The sequence below is a fragment of the Bubalus kerabau genome, chromosome 3, assembly GCF_029407905.1.
Source record: "Bubalus kerabau isolate K-KA32 ecotype Philippines breed swamp buffalo chromosome 3, PCC_UOA_SB_1v2, whole genome shotgun sequence".
Lineage (NCBI taxonomy): Eukaryota > Metazoa > Chordata > Mammalia > Artiodactyla > Bovidae > Bubalus > Bubalus kerabau.
In genome coordinates this window covers 125,336,622-125,357,399 of record NC_073626.1, presented here as the reverse complement: position 1 = coordinate 125,357,399, position 20,778 = coordinate 125,336,622, and the positions used below count along the sequence as shown (strand labels likewise).

The 20,778-nt window shown below is 43.9% G+C and overlaps 1 protein-coding gene across 1 annotated transcript in view; it reads right to left on the bottom strand.

Moving 5' to 3' along the window:
• The window catches only part of CFAP221 (cilia and flagella associated protein 221), a 127,494-nt gene that overhangs the window by 7,227 nt on the left and 99,489 nt on the right, over positions 1-20,778 (bottom strand). The window contains exons 20-22 of the mRNA XM_055572896.1: positions 12,556-12,714; positions 11,076-11,167; positions 3,161-3,253 (exon numbers count right to left, since the gene is read on the bottom strand). Of these exons, the coding sequence (XP_055428871.1) occupies positions 3,161-3,253; positions 11,076-11,167; positions 12,556-12,714 (344 nt within the window). The remainder of the gene's footprint in view (positions 1-3,160; positions 3,254-11,075; positions 11,168-12,555; positions 12,715-20,778) is intronic.

Genomic DNA, 20,778 nt, shown 5'->3' with positions numbered 1-20,778 from the left:
TTCTGTCCTTTATTGTGCCCGTCCTTGCATGAAGTATTCTCTGATATCTCCAATTTTCTTGAAGAGATCACTAGTCTTTCTCATTCTATTGTTTTCCTCTATTTCTTTGCATTGTTCATTTAAGAAGGCCCTCTTCTCTTTCCTTGATGTTCTCTGGAACTCTGCATTCAGCTGAGTAATCTTTCCCTTTCTCCCCTGCCTCTTGCTTTTCTTCTTTCCTCAGCTGGTCATAGCAAATACTCTTTTCCAATAACACAAGAGATGACTGCACATGGACATCTCTGGATGGTCAATACTGAAATCAGATTGATTACATTCTTTGCAGTGGAAGATGCAGAAGCTCTATACGGTCAGTAAAAACTAGACCTGGAGCTGACTGACTGTGAGACTCAGATCATGAGCTCCTTATTGCAAAATTCAGGCTTAAATTGAAGAAAGTAGGGAAAACCACTAGACCCTTCAGGTAAGACCTAAGTCAAATCCCTTTTGATTATACAGTGGAGGTGATGAATAGATTCAAAGGCTTAGATCTGGTAGACAGACAGCCTGAAGAACTATGGACGTAAGTTCATAACAGTATACAGGAGGCGGTGATCAAAACCATCCCCAAGAAAAGGAAAAATGGGTTACAGAATGCATATTGTTTGCAGGTGTATATGCAACATTTACCAATATTGACTGTATCTTGGACTGTAAGGAAAGCATGAATATTTCAAAAGGTTGAAATCATTCTGAGAATGTTCTGTGACCACAATGGAATTCAATTAGAAATCAATAGCAAATAAGATAACCAAAAAATCCACAACTGCTTTAAAAAGAAAACAATATGCTTCTAAATAATCTACAGGTGAGAGAAGAAATTACAGGGATTGAGGTTATTTTTATCTTGAGGTCTGCTACCCCTTACAGCAGGGGTCAGGAAACTTTTCGAGTAAAGGCCTCAGTGGGTCTCTTTTACAATTAGGTTCCCAGGTGGCACTAGTGATAAATTATCCGTCTGCCAATGCAGGAGCCGTAAGAGACACTGGTTTGATCCCTGGGTCAGGAAAATCCCCTGGAGGAGAGAATGGCACCCCACCCCAGTATTCTTGCCTGGAGAATCCCATAGACAGAGGAGCGTGGTAGGCTACAGTCCATGGGGTCACAAAGAGTTGGACACGCTGAGTGACTTAGCATGCACGCACACTGTTGCAGCATGAAAGGAGTCATGGAAAACATTCAAATGAATGAGTGTGGCTGTGTTTCAACAAAGCAGGTGTTTTGCAAAAATGGGTGGTAGGCCAGATTTGGCTGTTTGTGGACCCCTGGCCTGGTGCTTGGTTGCTTAACAGTTACAGTTGGGTCACTGCAAGTGTGAGTTCCAGCTCCAGGAAGCGGGGAGAGAGTCTGCAGGAGATAAACCCACTCCATCCTGGTCCTGCCCTCAGGAGGACATCTCACGTCTTCTTCTGTCCTCTTGGTAAAGGCTGAGTCACATGGATGACCTAACTCAGGTGACACTGAGCCTCCGGTTTCAACAATTTTATTTCTGTAGAAGAGACAATTCTTTTGAGTGGCTGTCTCTGCTACACTCAAAGAGAAATGCCTCCAAGATCAACAGAGGCTTCAAAATTTAGAATTACAAACAGGAACCCTCTCCTCACAGCAAAACATAAACAGAGGTGGGCAGAGCCATATTGTGTTTGGGAAAACATCCTTGAAAACTGCACAAAGTCATTCTGATTGCCTAATCTTTGCTAAGCAGCTGCTCTGTGCCAAGCTCTGTGCCAGTCTCGATGCTGGTGATTTACAAGACAGTGATTTGCAAAACTGCTTCCCGTTAGCAGTTTCCTCATCTCCAAAGTATGGAAAATAAGAAGACCTCATTGTTGGAGTGAATGAAACTCTTGCCAAGCGCTGGGCCTGACTTCACATTTAATGCTCTGTAAATGTTACTGTTAAAACTACCCTCCTCCTCCTCCTCCTCATCTTCCTTAATTGACAACCCCTGTGAAGTAGGTACTACTATTCTCATTTCAAAGATGAGGAAACTGACTCAGGAGTCTGCACATTAGTGAGGAAATTGACTCATGAGTCTAAACATCAGTGCTGAATGGGGAAGGGCCTGCAGAGCATCTCCTCACCTGCCTCCCCAAACTGAACGTCAAGTAACCGTGTGTCACCCCGGCCACCCACCTGGCTGCAGCATCCTCAGGAAATGCCCTCATGCTCTGGGGTTCGAGTAGCAGACACTCAACTTCCCTGTTCAGACCTGGGTTCTAAGCTTCAGACGTCCAAGTATTGCCAAGTACCACTGCTTGTGGGCAGGTCTCACAAAAACCAATATTTAGTACTTCACTCACTGGTTATTTACAGGAAGAAATATTAAAGTCGGTGTGCTGTGCTAAGTCGCTTCAGTTGTGTCTGACCCTTGCAACCTCATGAATTGTAGCCTGCCAGGTTCCTCTGTCCATGGAATTCCCCAGGTAAGAATACTGGAGTGGGTTGCCATTTCCTTCTCCAGGGGATCATCCCGACCCAGGGATCAAACCCACGTCTCTTAAGTTTCCTGCATTGGCAGACGTGTTCTTTACCCCTAGCACCACCTGGGAAGAGCCAAAGTGGGCGTGGCCACAGCAGATTCAAGGACACATTCTCACTGGATGTTGGATGCTCATCAGTAAAATCAAATTTAAGCGCCTTCGTTTGGAGGCTATTTTTCTTTTTCCTTAATTTTTTTGTTTGTTTTTTATTTACTTTGAGGGGGTCCTAGGTTTTCTTTTTCCCCCTTTTTTCTTAAAATTTTTGTTTTTGACTTTTCTTTTAAAAATATTTTATTTGTTTGGGGTGGGGGCTATATTTCTTTTGCCCCTTCAAATCCTACGTGCCCTTTGAATACTAACCCAAGTGCAGGCGACTCTGCAGCCTTGGAAGCCCACTTAGCACCCACTCTGCTCGCCCCTCCCTGAGCACCTGCAGCACTGAAAGGTCAGCCAGTTTGAGACCTGAGACTATTATTCTCCACCATGAATCCAGCATCTTATCTGCTGAGGGTGTGGCTGGGCGTCAGCCGTGTCTTGGCGGGGCTGCAAGCTCAGGCGCCGTGGGCTCCTTAGAAATCTCTCAGAGCACCTGGCATGTTTCTGGAACATAGACAGTGAGACCGCAGGTAAAAAAGTACCGTTCAACTGTCTCTATCCTGTCTTCTTCCGGCAAGGCGTCAAGAACGGCAGGGACGTCGACAGGCAGCATGACTAAGTTGAAGGAATCACAGCTGTGGAAAAATCACAGAGCAGCCAAGGACATGTGGCCACATTAGTAGTCTCACGGTCTTTATACAATCTTCTAAAGCACTTTTATTTTACCTTTGGTATTTTATGCTACCATCCTGTCCTCTTCAACCCTGGAAACCCACCCATGTCTCCCTAGAGGTAAAGGCGGGGGGTGGGTGATGATGATGAAAGTAAAAAGTGAAAGTATTCGTCGCTCAGTCGTGTCCGACTCTTTGTGACCCCATGGCCTGTAGCCTGCCAGGCTCCTCTGTCCATGGAATTCTCCAGGCAAGAATACTGGAGTGGGTTGCCATTTTCTACTCTAAGGGATCTTCCTGACCCAGAGATTGAACCTGGGTCTCCTGCATTGCAGGCTGTGATGGGTACTGGTCAAATCCAAGAGAAAGGTGCTAAATAAGATATTTCCAAGAGCTTAGAAAAAGAATTTTCAAATGTGTAGTATCTACACTTACTTTATTTCCTGGGGGTGGAGGTGGGCTGGGGCAGCTAGATAGTTTACTTTTTCTTCTTAATATTTTTTCCCACATTTATACTCTTCCTTAGTTGTTTATTCAGGTTCAGACCTCCTCCCCACCTCCTTATATATTGTTTGGTATTATAATTTTAGACTTTCACATAAAACTTACTGGGTATTGAGGACATTAAAAGCACTGAGATGGGGAGGAAAAAACAGTTTGTTAATTTTAAGGTTGACAGAATATTTCTGTTTCAAGTTGGTGGGATAAACACTCACCTTTAAAAATTTTTTTTGGTCTCAAGTCCTTCTCACAAACCTCTCAAATGCTATTAGAGGAATAAAAACTAACACACAACAGCAAAGGGAATAGGGAAAGAGTCACAAATGGATATACATTTTTAATAATTTTCTGGAATAAGCTTTGAGAAGCTGGGAAGAGTGCTGTCTCATAAAAAAAGAGTAAAAAATGACCCATGGCAGGAAACTGACCTTCTTACTGGCCCTGCAGGTGGCAGGGGTGGGACACCAGGGGGATTAATTGAAGCCTCCTTGGTGTGTGCAGACATGTCTTGGAGATAAGTTTCTTCTTGTTTAATAAGCAAAAATGTGCCTGGCCCACCAAGCATAGGGCTTGGTTGAATGCAACTACTGCCCATGATTTTTACAGCTGTAAAAAAGAGTGAGGAGGATCTTTATCAACTAATATGGAGTGATTTTCAGGGGATGTTATAAGTGAAAACAGCAAGATACAGAAGAGCTTATCCAGTGTGCCACTTTTTGAATAAGGAAGAGGGGAAACATGAAAAATACATATATTCTGTTTAGCATTATGAAGAGAAACATGGGAACGGTGTTAGACCGAGCTGGCTACCAACAAGGGCAGAAGGGAGGTGGGATGGAGTGACACGTGTCTGAGTTTGACTTTTTGTGTAGCTTCGAATTTGGTTAGTGTGTTAATGTTCTACATATTCAAAAAATAAAATTAAATCAATATGAAAGGGAGGAGTGAGTGAGTGAGAGTTGCTCAGCTGTGTCTGACTCTTTGTGACCCCAGGGGCTGTAGCCTGCCAGGCTCCTCTGTCCATGGGATTCTCCAGGCAAGAATACTGGAGTGGGTTGCCCTTTCCTTCTCTAATGAAAGGGAGGAAATGCCCCTAAACTGAAAGCAAACTGAAACACATAAAATTTCATATGAATTCCATAAGCACAGTGGAGGGGAAAAAAGAGAGGAAGAGGAAGGGAAAGAAAGAAAAACAAAGAAGAAAAGGAAGGACTTCTAGTCAATATCCTGTAATAACCTATAATAGAAAAAAGAATTTGGAAAAGAATATAATCTTTGCTGTACACTAAAACTTTGTCAATCAATTATACTTCAATAAAAAAATACTTAAAGAGAAAAGGAGTAATCCAAGTAACTTATAAATATAGTATTTGACTATATATCCACATCCTGGATAGAATGGGGATAGGGAGAAAACTTCAAATAAATCTTGAGCTCTATTTACTATGCTTGTTTATTAAAGTGGTTATAGGTGAAGTCATTCTGAAACTATTTTTAACACTCTATAAAACTGAGCGAGTAAATGTCTTAGGAAGCCAGGGTTCTCACAGAGGAAGAACAGACAGATAACTAAGCAACTCCATGAGTGTGGGCTGGGATTATAAGCACCAGCGTAGATTCATGATTTCCAAAATGGGGATAGGTGTGTACAAGTGTGTATGTGCACATGTATATGTGCATATGTGTATAGATGTATGTGGTCATGCATTTTTTTATGGCTATGTACATATGTGTGAAAGTATGTGTATATACATGCACTTCCCCACACTCTGGATTGTCTGCTGAGGAGGCCAAGAAACAACCCCCCTCCACCCCCAGGGGCAACGTGTGCACCAGGAACCCAGATTTTGGTCTCTAATACCATTCCTCAGCAAAAGGGACCTGGCCTCCACCACCCAGAGATTAACCTTATTTACTGACTTAATGACAAAGAATGCAGGTTCTAACTGACAGTCCCACTGAGATCTCCAAGTGCATGTATCTGAGGAAGGGGTGGAAGAAGGTGGGAGCCTGGACCACTCTTCCAAGGCCAGGCTGGTCTGGAAGACAGAATAGCAACAACTAAAGGTTTTTCATGAGACCAAACTCATCTAATTTTTAAATTCTTACTTTTCTATGTGTTAATGCGTTCCTCTGGAATTGAAAGGGTGGTGACAGTGGGTGTTTGAGTGGTATATTTTGCTTTGTTTTGTTTCATGCCTTTCTTGGAAAAGTAAAACTCTGACAACCCTGAGTCAGTTCCTAAGATTCTTCTGGACACTTCACCCATCTATGAAATCCCAAAGTCTGGCACTTCTGGATTATTAATAGGTAATTTCTTCATTGATGCTGACTCAGATTTCATGGGAGTCACAGAGACTCAATAAATTCTCTCTGAATTTATTAAGGAGCAAAGAACCCAAGTGAGCTGTTTTGATTATAATGAATGCAAAAATGACTTGGAATAAATAAACATTAAATAACATTGCATGGTTTAATAAAAAACAGATAACTCTCAGCAGCAAAAATACAGGGGAAATACCAGCTAAGAAACAGGTAATCTATTCAAGCACAATGACCGCAAGTTGAAGTATCATTAGTGGGTCTGTGGGAAGTTAAAAAGGAATACCATTATTATTCTGTAAGTCTTTTAGAAACAAAAACATGAGCTAGTGTCTTACATCATGGAAATACATGATGAAGAGATAAAGAATCCTCTCTTGATTTTATAATCTGTCATGCAATTATGCTTTATTTTGAAACAAATTGGCCCAACAGAGCACTCAAGCTGGAGAGTGCTCAAGCTTCTGTACCTCAGCACAGAAGCTGGAGGTAACAACTCCTAGTTGGAGAGTTTTCTTTAATTCATGTGGAATTCATGTTTAATTCATGGTTAATTCAAGCCCAAAGTAACTGCACTCTGAGTGCCTTTTGAAAGAATAGCCTCAGGAGATTTTTCCAAGGACACAGCTTTGGAAAAAAAAAACAAAACAGGATGTTTTTGTCTTAATTCTTGAGACCCGTGCTTGCTGACAGCTGGTGGACCCTGGCCGTCTGCACTCCCCACCATTTCTCATTTTACATGCTCTGTCTAGGGGAGGGTGCCACGCAGCTGTGCTTGGTTCCCTGATGACTGGGGTCTGTTCTGAAGTGCCTTTACTCCTCAGCAAAATGAGGATCTGAGTCCAGATGATGGAGGGTCATCGCCATCTCGTGGCAGCAGAGTGACTGCAAGGTGTAGTGGGTGGGGGACGGCAGGAGTGGGAAGAGTTATTAAGGACAGTGCTGGAGGCACCACGTGAGTCCTGATGAGTGCTCCGTAGGGACTCCTTCAGGTCCCCATTCCACAGACAAGGAAATCATTGCTCAAGGGCTTCAGGGATGGGTGACTCGCCCAAGGATGCAGAGTGGGTGACAGGGCTATTGGGTCTCTCAGACACCAGAGTGTCCTTCTCTCTGTAAGGTTGTTCCCTCCAGCCCTAGGTTCTGGAGATTTCAGGTCTTAGAAATATGCTAATATTACCAAATACAAGTTCATGTACCCAATGCATAGTGAGGCCAAGCAACCCAAAATGCCAGAGTCTAAAGCAGAGGAAGGTTTACTGCAGGATCCAGTAAGGAGAAGGGGGTGGCTTGTGCCCAAACCTTCAGAACGGCCCGAATGTTTTCAGGGGGAAGTTTTTAAAGGCAAAACTTGGGGTGAGGGCTGCAGAGTGTGTGACTTTCTTCTGACTGGCTAGTGGTGAGCTACAGACCCCTATCTAGGTCCTCTGCTATAGCTCCACTCTGAAATGCCCAGATAACAGTATCTGATGCACATTCCTGAGTTACAGATGCCAAACCCCGACCAAATGCAAGAAGTTAACTATTTGATGACCGTGACCACTGAGCCCCCAGACCTATGGCAACCTGAGAACTGACAACATGACATCATCCTGTAACCTCACCATCACCTAATCAGAGACCTATGTATGGTGAACTGATCACACACCCTGCAATCCCCCTCCCTTACCTGGGCTTTAAAAATGCTTCCCTGAAAGCCAAGGGGAATTGGGCTTTTTGAACTTTAGCTGCCTTGTTCTCCTTGTTTGGTGCTTGCAATACTTTCTTGGGGCTTCCCTGGTGGCGCAGATAGTAAAGAATCCGCCTGCAATGCAGGATTCGATCCCTGGGTTCGATCCCCTGAGGAAGGGGTGGAAGAAGGTGGGAGCCTGGACCACTGGGTTCGATCCCTGGGTTGGGAAGATTCCCTGGAGAAGGGAATGGCAACTCACTCCAGTATTCTTGCCTGGAGAATCCCATAGACAGAGGAGCCTGGAGGGCTACAGTCCATGGGGACACAACTGAGCAACTTTCACTTCCATCACAACCTTGTGTCAGTAGACTGGCTTTGCTGCGCACGGGTGAGCGGACCCAAGTTTGGTTCAGTAATATGAATTCACAGAAAAGGAACTAACATTTCTGAGCCCCGGCCATGGCCCACATCCTCTGCTTGCTCTCATGCTCATCTCCAGGCAAAGGAGGGCGGTAGAGACACACTGAAAAAAAATGACCCAAAAGGAACAGCACGTGGAAAAGCCTGGATTTCGATTAATTCAGGAAGAGCTTTTCTGCTGGCAGTGGAGGAAAAAGTAAAGGTAAGGGTTCCAGGGTCACAAACTGGATTTCAATTGCCTTCTTGAATCCCTGGGGATATGTGGGTGACAGTGCATATAGGGTTGGTGCACATTGGGGTGAGCTTTCCTACCTAAAAAAAATATATATTTATTTGTTATTTGGCTGTGTTGCATCTTAGTTGTATCATGCGGGATCTTTCCTTGTGGTGCACAGACCCTCCACTTGTGGGGCATGGGCTCAAGAGTTTCAGCGCACCGGCATAGTTGCCTGGTCACCGGCATAGTTGCCCCGTCACTGGCATAGTTGCCCCGTCACTGGCATAGTTGCCCCGTGGCAGGTGGGATCCAAGCTCCCAGAGCAGGGATCGAACCCATGTCTCCTGCACTGGAAGGCAGATTCTTAACCACTGGACCAACAGGGAAGTCTCCTCCTACTTCTACTAAAACGAAAATGTCAAGGCTGAGCAGGTCTGATCAGCCTGGGTTCAGGATGAGAGGACTTGGCCCAAAGAGCTGATCAGAGAGTGTGGCTGAGGTTGCACGGCTCCTGAGGACCTAGGAGAATTCTGATGATGGCGAGGAACCAGGACACGCTGGCAGAAGTCAGGGTATAAGTACCCACTGACCCTGGTTGGTGGCAGTGCTTAGGCCCAGGCAGAGCTGACTACTCCTGGGGCCGTGGTGGGGCTTTGCCCCCTTGGGGTGGGCCTCACTCCAGATCAAAGGGTTTGAGCAATAGGTCACTGCTGATGGTCATTGTGTTGGGATACTAGTCACGTTTGCTCACCAGCAACTCATTTAATATGTTTGTAAGGACAATGGACCAAATAAGTAAATTCCAGGTCTCAGGAGCAGGTCACTGACCAGGCTGCATCTAAAGGAAAAGGCATCAGCTAGTTGTTTGATCTTAGGGCTTTGAAGAGGTGCTAGTTAAGCAAATCAGCAAGATTGTGCTTAGTCTAAATTTCCTCCTTCTTTGGTCTAACACTATTCTCATCTACCTGCTCTGTCTCAGATGACAGCTGTGGGGCCTCCCGGTGAATGGCCAGGCTAGGGCATGGAGAGACCTGGATCCTTTGGTGTGGATATGGAGGGGGTAGATCATGGCAATTCTAAAATGCTGAAAATGAACCATGATTATTTCAGTTGAATTATGTGGACTGGTTGTCTACTTTTATTGAAATATGGTCAATGATCCACCATGACATTAATTTTTTTCTAAAAAACCCCAATTATTTATTTATTTATTTGTTTTTGGCTGTGCCAGGTCTTTGTTGCTGCACATGGGCTTTCTCCAGTTGTGGCGAGTGGGGGTTATTCTCTAGCTGCAGCGCATGGGCTTTTCGTTGCAGTGGTTTCTCTTGTTGTGGACAGAGCACGGGCTCCAGGGTTCAGGCTCAGTAGTTGTGGCACATGGGTTCAGCTGTCCCTCAGCAGATGCAATCACCCCAGATCAGGGATCAAACCTGTGTCCCTGCATTGGCGGGAGGATTCCTAATCCCTGGAATATAGGGAAGCCCTGTGACATTAATTTTTTTTAAAGTTTATCTCAAGAGCTATGATATGATCCTACAATCCCACAACTGGGCAAATATCTAGAAAAAAAACACAATTAGAAAAGATATATGTACTTCAAAGCTCATAGTAGCACTGTTTACAATAGCCAAGACATGGAAGCCACCTAAGTGTCCATCAACAGAGAAATGGATAAAGAAGATATTGTAGATATATACCATGGAATATTACTCAGCCATAAAAAAGAATGAAATAACGCCATCTGCAGCAACATGAATGGACCTTGAGATGATCATACTAAGTGCAAGACAAATATCATATGATATTACTTGTATGTGAAATCTAAAAATGATATAAATGAAATTATTTATAAAACAAAAATAGACTCACAAACATAGAAAACAAACTTATGGTTACTAAAGGACAAAAGTAGGGGGTAGGGATAAATTAGAAGATTAGGATTAACATATACACACTAGTATATATAAAATAATAACCAACAAGGACCTTCTATATAGCACAGGGAACTATACTCAGTATCTTGTAGTAATCAATAATGGAAAAGAATGTAAAAAAAGAATTTACCTATATATATCTACATAGATACACATACCTATACATGCATATCTGAGTCATTTTGCTGTAAATCTGAAACTAACATAGCATTGTAAATCAACTGCTGCTGCTGCTAAGTCGCTTCAGTCGTGTCCGACTCTGTGCGACCCCAGAGACAGCAGCCCACCAGGCTCCCCGTTCCTGGGATTCTCCAGGCAAGAACACTGGAGTGGGTTGCCATTTCCTTCTCCAATGCATGAAAGTGAAAAGTGAAAGTGAAGTCGCTCAGTCGTGTCCGACCCTCTGCGATCCCATGGACTGTAGCCTTCCAGGCTCCTCCATCCATGGGATTTTCCAGGCAAGAGTACTGGAGTGGGGTGCCATTGCCTTCTCCATTGTAAATCAACTAGATGTCAATAAAAGTTAAAAAAAAATAAAGTTTATCTCAAGATAAAGAGATGAAAATCAGTTACACATCATCATATCCCTCTGACTACCGAACTTCCCTCATGCACCAAAAGTATGATTTGATATTTTACTGGCAGGCAACTTTCGGGGTCACAATCTCTGTAATCTGAGGGGCACACATACCCCTCTGAGGCAACATGAGCTGGGCTTACCTCGGCAACACCTCTGTCTTAGAAGTTTCGGGCAGGGATAAGAACACCAGGCTCTGGAACCTCTTCCAGGTCATCACTCCAGGTATTATGTCCTGTAATAGAGCCAGCACAGGGGGACCACAGGTAAAGTCCAGGAAGCACTTTAATTTCACTCAGCTGGCTAATTTTCAGTGTTAAAAGTTGAACTGCAAAATTTATCATTTAAGCTTAATAGAATTTTTCTGAGGCTAAAAAAGACAACCGCTCCAGCAAATAGTGTTCAATGAAGCAGCAGGAATTAAAGCAGGAGGAAGGAGAGGTTCGTGCCCTGACTTATGAGGCAGAGAAGCAAGGGTCCTGGTGTGGAGGGGCAGGTCAGGCCTCTGGATCTGTTTTGATTACTGTGAATGTGATGCTAATGCAACATTTAGAGAGCATGGGTCAGTTCATCAAAGGCTCTTCCAGGCCGTGGGGATGGGGGGCGGTGAGTGTGTGCAAGTGCACTGAGATGCCAAGGGGGGTGTGATCAGGGGTCACTGAGTGCAGGGAGTGTGATGGGGGTTGACAGAAAATGTGGCCAGGAAGGCAGGCTGGTTGTGAAGGGTCTCATGGGCCAAGCTCATGAGCTTGGAGCTCCTCCCATGGGCAGCAGGGACCATGGAGGGCTTTCAAAGTGAAGAAGGACTGGATAAGATTTGAATGGCAGGAAGGCTTCTGCGGGGGGGGTAAGGGGTGGTAGTGGTGTGGTGTTGGCACCCAGGTGGAAGAGAGGGAGTCACGTGGTGTGTAAGGCAGATTGGTGGGACCCAGGGTGGCTGGACTCAGGGATGATGAAGGAGAAGGGAGTGAGGACCACATGGGTCATTGCTTGAATTGTACACCCAAGAGGCAGGAAAGTGATGTGGGAAGAGGTGTGAAGTGGGGCTGGCGGGAGTAGAGCCAAGATGATGACCTAAGGTGGGGTTTTGTCGAATGTGGAAGGGCTGAGGGTCACCCGCAGGAGACGCTGCTGGAAACTGAGGTCAGGCTGGTTATCCAGGGAAGAAGGGACTCTGGAGAGCCTCTTTCTCACTGTGTGTTTGTCACATCACCACCTTGCCCCTTCTGACCTTTCTCTCCTTGTTAGGGACCAAAGAGAGAGAGCGTCAGACCCCAGGATTGTGACCACCATGTGACTTCTCTTACATGGTCACAGTAGGAATAAAATGAATATTAGGCATAGCCTTCAAAGGAAAAGAGAAAAAGAATGTTGAAAGGGGGCAATGTGAAGCCTGGGAAGTGGGCACAGGCAGACAGGGGTGGTGTGGTGAACCCACCTGCCCTGCTCTAGGGCTGGGGCATGCCAGTGCCCCTGTGCCATGGTTACTATCCTTGTTCTGCAGCTGTGGCTGCAAACTCTCTTATTCCCAGTTCCAGCTGTGACCCCTCACTTCCTTGTCCCCCACCCCCTGGTCCCTGCAGCCCAGGGCCAGTTCTGCTGCTGAACCTGGGAAGGCTTTACCGTGTGATGGAGAAATTGCTTCTGGGTGAGGGGGATGCTGGAGCCGCAGTGGCACTCCTTGGTGAACTTGTACTTGGGGTGGGAGCACAGGTGGTAATCGATCAAGGTTTCCACGTAAGTCAGAGGGTGCTTCACAGCAAACAATCCCGGGCTGGGATTCTGCAGAAGAGGGAGAGAGAAAAAAAAGGAGTCTCTTTTGCTGACTAGCTTTCACCTCGGGCACAGGACAGACATCAGCTGAGCTTCCCCATGGCTCCCACCAGTACGGACACTCTGACTCCGTGGCAGCTTGTCTGGGAAAGAGAAGCAGGAGAGTAGAGGTGGTTTCAGATGGGCTGTGGTCATGGTCACTCACAGATGTCACTTTTCTGACTGAGCATCACATATCACATGGATTTACTAGGCTCCCATGGAAACCAGCACAAATGAAACCACAGCTTAAGGTATTTGTTTCTAAATTTGATCAGTCCTAACTGTAAATAAGCAAACTGATTTTAAAAAGCAAATGAGCTTCTGGTTTTGGAAAGGAAAAACAGCTTTTTTAAAACTAGTTTAAAGAGAAGATAAAGGAGAGGGTGGCATTTGATATATCAGGAAATGTCAACATTTAACGTTGTTTTGGTGATGTCTTTAATTCAGGAAGGCTCCATTTGGATGTAGTATCTGGCTTTAAGGGAGATCCTGTTTTTTACTAATTTTCCAGTGGGACTAATGGAGGTACAGAGCAATTATATCAAAATATACAAAAACATGGAGCCTTTTAATGTTCCTTCTGGGGCTTATCCGATAAAAATCCTGCTCTTGTCCCAAACAACATAGCTTTCAGCTCCCTAATGGTTAATTCAGATGTTTAAGAACCACTGAGATTCTGTTCTTTTTGTCTGAGTAATTTTTTTAAAACACACACACAAATCACCATATGACTGATGGAAACCCAATCTCACTGTCGAGATATAAACGTCCCCCACAAATTAAAGATGATGCAGCCAGGCCAGGGAGGTGTGACAGCAGAATTTGATTGTGGTAGATGTGATGAATGTGTTCCAGCCACAAATGCTGGGAAGGCAGTCCTCTGTTAGTTCAGGGAGGCTAACCTACAGCCAGGGCTGAGGAGAAAGATGCCGAGCAAGCGGGCTCTTGCCTGAACTCATGACTGTAAAGGCAGCAGGAGGGCAGGGAGGCAATGATGCCCCCTGAGGGAGTCAGCAGGGCCCCAGCAACCACATCTCAATGAGCTCTGCAGCTGAGGGAAGAGGCAGGAGATACCTATGTGTACAGAGCAGTTCTTTTCCCATTCTTCAATGTGCCATAGGGGGTGGGGGCTGAGACAGGGGCAAATGCAAACACTGGCTCCCAAATCTGACCCAGATAGCAACTGCAGGGCCGGAAATAAACAAGGTGAAAGATGGGGGCTCTGGCGAGAGAAAGCCAGGGAGGTTGAGGATGCAGAGTAAAGCAGGTGGGGGTGGGGAGATAGGGGACGTTTCCTATTCCTGTGCAGGTTCCCTTAAGTACACCTGGGTGCAAGCACATAACAGGAGGAGCCAAGGTTAGGAGACAAAGCAAGTGGCCCAGCTTGCACCACTTCCGCACTCTGTGAACAATCACTCCAAAGATGGGATGAACTTTTTGGCCAACCCAATAGTAAAGAGCATTTATTTTGTCTTAACTGTGTCATTATGTTTCTCTGCCAGGCCAAGCACAGGCTTGGATTATAGCTTTTGGGTGAAGGTTCACTATCACGACCTCTGGGTCAGTGACAGAGGGAAGTTCTAATATCAAAGCAAGATGGACTCTATTAATATTTTTAAATTTTCCATCAAGTCTTAAAAATCATGCCAAATATTAGTTGGTATCCTATTTGGAACACATATCAATTTTTAGTTGACTCTCCCCCTTAGAGTTTATAATGGCTTTTTATTTTGTTTTAATGATGTGCCTTTATGAAACCTGTACTGTCGGCACATGGAGTCTATCCTGTCCTGGATGCCTCCTCTGGGCCCTGTAGATAATGCACAGATATCATCCCAAGACTTACTGTAGAGCTTTCCTTGTTATAACCACTATTTATTGCTGACAAAGGTCCATCCAGTCAAAGCTATGGTTTCTCCGGTAGTTGTGTATGGATGTGAGAGTTAGACGATAAAGAAGGTTGAGCACCAAAGAATTGATGCTTTCGAATTGTGGTACTGGAGAAGACTCTTGAGAGTCTCTTGGACAGCAAGGAGATCAAACCAGTCAATCCTAAAGGAAATAAACTCTGAATGTTCATTGGAAGGACTGATGCTGAAGCTGAAGTTCCAATACTTTGGCCACCCGATGTGAAGAGCCAATTCACTGGAAAAGATCCCGATGCTGAGAAAGACTGAAGACAGGAGGGGAAGTGGGTGACAGAGGATGAGATGGTTGGATGGCATCATCAACTTAACAGATATGAGTTTGAGCAAACTTCAGGAGATGGAGAAGGACAGGGAAGCCTCGTGTGCTGCAGTCCATGGGGTCACAAAGAGTCGGATACGACTGAGTGACTGAACAACAACATTGCCTTTTATGTTTGTTTCTTAGGGTTTCCAAATTCTTTCTTTTATAGCCATATTGATGTACAATTGATATACAATAAACTGCATGCACTTAAAGTATAGAACTTGGTATATGTTGATATATGTTATGTCTGCAAAACTGGTCTCTTTCTACTTGCAGAGTGGTGAGGGAGGTGGTAGCGGGTGGGTCTAGGGGACAAGAGAGTGGTGTCCAAACCTTACCATGGAGATCAAGGGGTTTTGCTGGGATACCCTTCTCAGGAAAGCCCCTCTCCCACTGCCAGCCCAGCCTTTCTATGTAGAACTTCAGCCGATGAGAGGGTTCTGGTGCCAAATGAAGTCTGGAAATCACTGAGCTAAATGTCCTGTGACGTTCAGTTCAGTTCAGTCACTCAGTCGTGTCAGACTCTGTGACCCCATGGACCACAGCACTCCAGGCTTCCCTGTCCATCACCAACTCCCGGAGCTTACTCAGACTCATGTCCATTCAGTTGGAGATGCCATCCAACCATCTCATCCTCTGTTGTCCCCTTTTCCTCCTGCTTTCAATCTTTCCCAGTATCAGGGTCTTTCCCAATGAGTCAGTTCTCTGCATGAGGTGGCCAAAGTATTGGAGTTTCAGCTTTAGCATCAGTCCTTCTAACGAATATTCAGGACTGATTTCCTTTAGGATGGACTGGTTGGATCTCCTTGCAAGGGACTCTCAAGAGTCTTATCCAACACCACAGCTCAAAAATAACAATTCTTCAGCACTCAGCTTTCTTTATAGTCCAACTCTCACATCCATACATGACTACTGGATAAACCATAGCTTTAACTAGACGGACCTTTGTCAGCAAAGTAATGTCTCTGCTTTTTAATACGCTCTATAGATTGGTCGTAGCTTTTCTTCCAAAGGGCAAGCGTCTTTTAATTTCATGGCTGCAGTCACCATCTGCAGTGATTTTGGAGCCGAAGAAAATAGTCTGTCACTGTTTCCACTGTTTCCCCATCTATTTGCCATGAAGTGATGGAACCAGATGCTATGATCTTAGTTTTCTGAATGCTGAGTTTTAAGCCAACTTTTTCACTGTCCTCTTTCACTTTCATCAAGAGGTTCTTTAGTTCTTCTTTGCTCTCTGCCATAAGGATGGAATCATCTGCATATCTGAGGCTATTGATATTTCTCCCTACAATCTTGATTCCAGCTTATGCTTCATCCAGCCCAAAACATTTTGCATGTTGTACTCTGCATATAAGTTAAATAACCTGGGTGACATACAGCCTTGATGTACTCCTTTCCTGATTTGAAACCAGTCTGTTGTTCCATGCCCAGTTCTAACTGCTGCTTCTTGACCTGCATACAGATTTCTCAGGGTGCAGGTAAGATGGTCTGATGTTCCCATCTTTTTAAGAATTTTACACAGTTTGTTGTGATCCACACAGTCGAAGGCTTTGGCATAGTCAATAAAGCAGAAATAGATGTTTTTCTGGAACTCTCTTGCTTTTTTGATCATCCAGTGGATGTTGGCAATATGATCTCTGGTTCCTCTGCTTTTTCTAAATCCAGCTTGAACATCTGGAAGTTCATGGTTCACGTACCGTTGAAGACTGGTTTGGAGAATTTTGAGCATTACTTTGTTAGTATGTGAGATGAGTACAATTGTGCGGTAGTTTGAAGCTTCTTTGGCATTGCCTTTCTTTGGGACTGGAATGAAAACTGATCTTTTGAGTCCTATGGCCACCACTGAGTTTTCCAAATTCTCTGACATATTGAGTGCAGCACTTTAACAGCATCATCTTTTATGATTTGAAATAGCTCAGCTGGTATTCCATCACCTCCACTAGCTTTGTTTGTAGTGGTGCTTTCTAAGGCCCACTTGACTTCTTATTCCAGGATGTCTGGCTCTAGGTGAGTGATCACACCATCGTCATTATCTGGGTCATGAAGATCTTTTTTGTATAGTTCTTCTGGGTATTCTTGCCACCTCTTCTTATTATCTTCTGCTTCTGTTAGGTCCATACTGTTTCTGTCCTTTATTGTGCATATCTTTGCATGAAATGTGCCCTTGGTATCTCTAATTTTCTCGATGAGATCTCTAGTCTTTCCCATTCTATTGTTTTCCTCTATTTCTTTGCATTGATCACTGAGGAAGGCTTTCTTATGTCTCCTTGCTATTCTTTGGAACTCTGCATTCAAATGGGTATATCTTTCCTTTTCTCCTTTGCCTTTAGCTTCTCTTCTTTTCTCAGCTATCTGTAAGGCCTCCTCAGACAACCATTTTGCCTTTTTGCATTTCTTTTTCTTGGGGATGTTCTTGATCATTGCCTCCTGTAGAATGTCATGAACCTCTGGCCACAGTTCTTCAGGCACTCTGTCTATAAAATCTAATCCCTTGAATCTATTTGTAACTTTCACTGTATAATCGTAAGAGATTTGATTTAGGTCATACCTGAATGGTCTAGTGGTTTTCCCTACTTTCTTCATGCTAAGTCTGAATTTTGCAATAAGGAATTTATGATAAGCCACAGTCAGCTCCTGGTTTTGTTTTTGCTGACTGTATAAAGCTTCTCTATCTTTGGCTGCAAAGAATATAATTAATCTGATTTTGGTATTGACCATTTGGTGATGTCCAAGTGTAGAATCTTCTCTTGTGTTGTTGGAAGAGGGTGTTTGTATGACCAGTGCGTTCTCTTGGCAAAACTCTATTAGCCTTTGCTCTGCTTCATTTTGTACTCCAAGGCCAAACATGCCTGTTACTCCAGGTATCTCTTGATTTCCTACTTTGGCATTCCTACCCTCTAGGATGAAAGGGACATCTGTTTTTGGTGTTAGTTCTAGAAGGTTTTGTAGGTCTTCATAGGACCATTCAACTCCAGCTTCTTCAGCATTACTGGTTATACCTCTGAGTTCCTCTTTGAGGAACTGCCCCTCCATTCTGCCACAAGACTACCAGAACATGCCCCCTAGTGGCAAAAACACAGGTATCACAGCTCTTCGGATGAAAGCAGCAGAGCTAGGAAGAGGAGCACTGAGGCCAACAGCCAGGAACCAGGCAGGTTTGCATCCCATCTGCCCTTGGTGTGACCACCAGCACCTCTGCCACATCAGAGACACAGATTCTCCCAGGGGAGACTTTCTCAGCAGTATCTAAGGTCCTTCTTCATTCTGCATGTGTGTGTGTGTTCTTACAAAACAGACCATAATCAGGGCAACTATGGTGACATTTTACTGATGATTCTGCACTTACATAGAACCTCCTCAGATTTCCTGTCTGACTTTTACTCAGAGTTCATAATGGCCTTTTATTTTGCTTTAATGATGTGCCTTTATGAAACCTGTACTGTTGTCATGTGGAGTCCACGCTGCCCTGGATGCCTCCTCTGCCCCTGGAGACAATGCACAGATATCACTCAAGCACTCCACCATAATGCTTTGCTCATTATACTTGGGGTTTGCATGCCACTTCAGTCGCTTCAGTCGTTTCCAACTGTTTACATATCTACAAGTATAAGGAGGAAGGGGGACGCCCCTGAGGGCAGGTGATGGGGGAACACACAAGCTGGCCGGGACACATGCAGTGGAGTGGGGAGAATTGGCTCAGCCTCACATTGTCAGGAGCTTGGACTTAATTCGGTATTAAAAAGGGAGTCAGGCTCCAGGGAACATTAATCAACAAGAGCTCATCCAAAAGCCTCCATACCTACACTAAAAACAAGCTCCACCCAAGAGCCAACAAGTTTCAGAGCAAGACATACCATGATAATTCTCCAACAATGCAGGAACATAACCCTGAGCACAAAAATACAGGCAGCCAAAAGTCACACCAAACCCATAGACACCTCAAAACTCACTACTGGACACTTCATTGGATTCCAAAGAGAAGAGATCCAGCTCCACCCACTAGAACACCAATGCAAGTTTCCCTAACCAGGAAACCTTGACAAACCACTTGTCCAATTCCACCCACAGGGAGGAACCTCCACAATAAGGAGGAACCACAAACTTCCAGCATACAGAAAGACCACCCCAAACACAGCAACTTAAATAAGATGAAAGGCAGAGAAATATTCAGCAGGCAAACGAATATGATAAAAGCCCACCAAACCAAACAAAAGAGGAGGAGATAGGGAGTCTACCTGAAAAAGAATTCAGAATAATGATAGTAAAAATGATCCAAAATCTTGAAAACAAAATGGAGTTACAGATAAATAGTCTGGAGACAAGGATTCAGAAGATGCAAGAAAAGTTTAACAAGGACCTAGAAGAAATAAAAAAGAGTCAATCAATAATGAATAATGCAATAACTGAGATCAATAGCACTCTGGAGGGAACCAACAGTAGACTAACTGAGGCAGAAGATAGGATAAGTGAGATGGAAGATAGAATGGTGGAAATAAATGAAGAGAGGAAAAAAGAAAAAAGAATTAAAATAAGTGAGAACAACCTCAGAGACCTCTGGGACAATGTTAAATGCCCCAAGAGAGGAAAAAAGAAAAAAGAATTAAAAGAAGTGAGGACAACCTCAGAGACCTCTGGGACAATGTTAAATGCCCCAACATTTGAATCATAGTTGTCCCAGAAGAAGAAGACAAAAAGAAGGGCCATGAGGAAATACTTGAGGATATAATAGTTGAAAACTTCCCTAAAATGGGGAAGGAAATAGCCACCCAAGTCCAAGAAACCCAGAGAGTCCCAAACAGGATAAACCCAAGGCAAAACACCCCAAGACATATATTAATCAAATTAATGAAGATCAAACACAAAGAACAAATATTAAAAGCAGCAAGGGAAAAACAACAAATAACTCACAAGGGGATCCCCATAAGGATAACAGCTGACCTTTCAATAGAAACTCTTCAAGCCAAAAGGGAATGGCAGGACATACTTAAAGTGACGAAAGAGAAAAACCTACAACCCAAATCACTGGACCCAGCAAGGATCTCATTCAAATATGAAGGAGAAATCAAAAGTTTTACAGACAAGCAAAAGCTCGGAGAATTCAGCACCACCAAACCAGCTCTTCAACAAATGCTAAAGGATCTCCTCTAGACAGGAAACACAGAAAAGGTTTATAAACTCAAACCCCAAACAACAAAGTAAATGGCGACGAGATCATATTTATCAATAATTACCTTAAATGCAAATGGGTTGAATGCCCCAACCAAAAGACAAAGACTGGCTGAATGGATACAAAAACAAGACCCCTATATATGCTGTCTACAAGAGACCCACCTCAAAACAAGGGACACAAACAGACTGAAAGTGAAGGGCTGGAAAAGGATATTTCATGCAAATGGAGACCAAAAGAAAGCAGGAGTAGCAATATTCATATCAGATAAAATAGACTTTGAAATAAAGTCTGTGAAAAGAGACAAAGAAGGACACTACATAACGATCAAAGGATCAATCCAAGAAGAAGATATAACAATTATAAATATATATACCACCAACATAGGAGCACCGCAATTTGTAAGGCAAATGCTAACAAGTATGAAAGGGGAAAGTAACAATAACACAATAATAGTGGGAGACTTTAATACCCCACTCACACCTATGGATAGATCAACTAAACAGAAAATTAGCAAGGAAACACACACTTTAAATAACACAATGGACCAGTTAGACCTAATTGATATCCATAGGACATTTCACTCTAAAACAATGAATTTCACCTTTTTCTCAAGTGCACACGGAAACTTC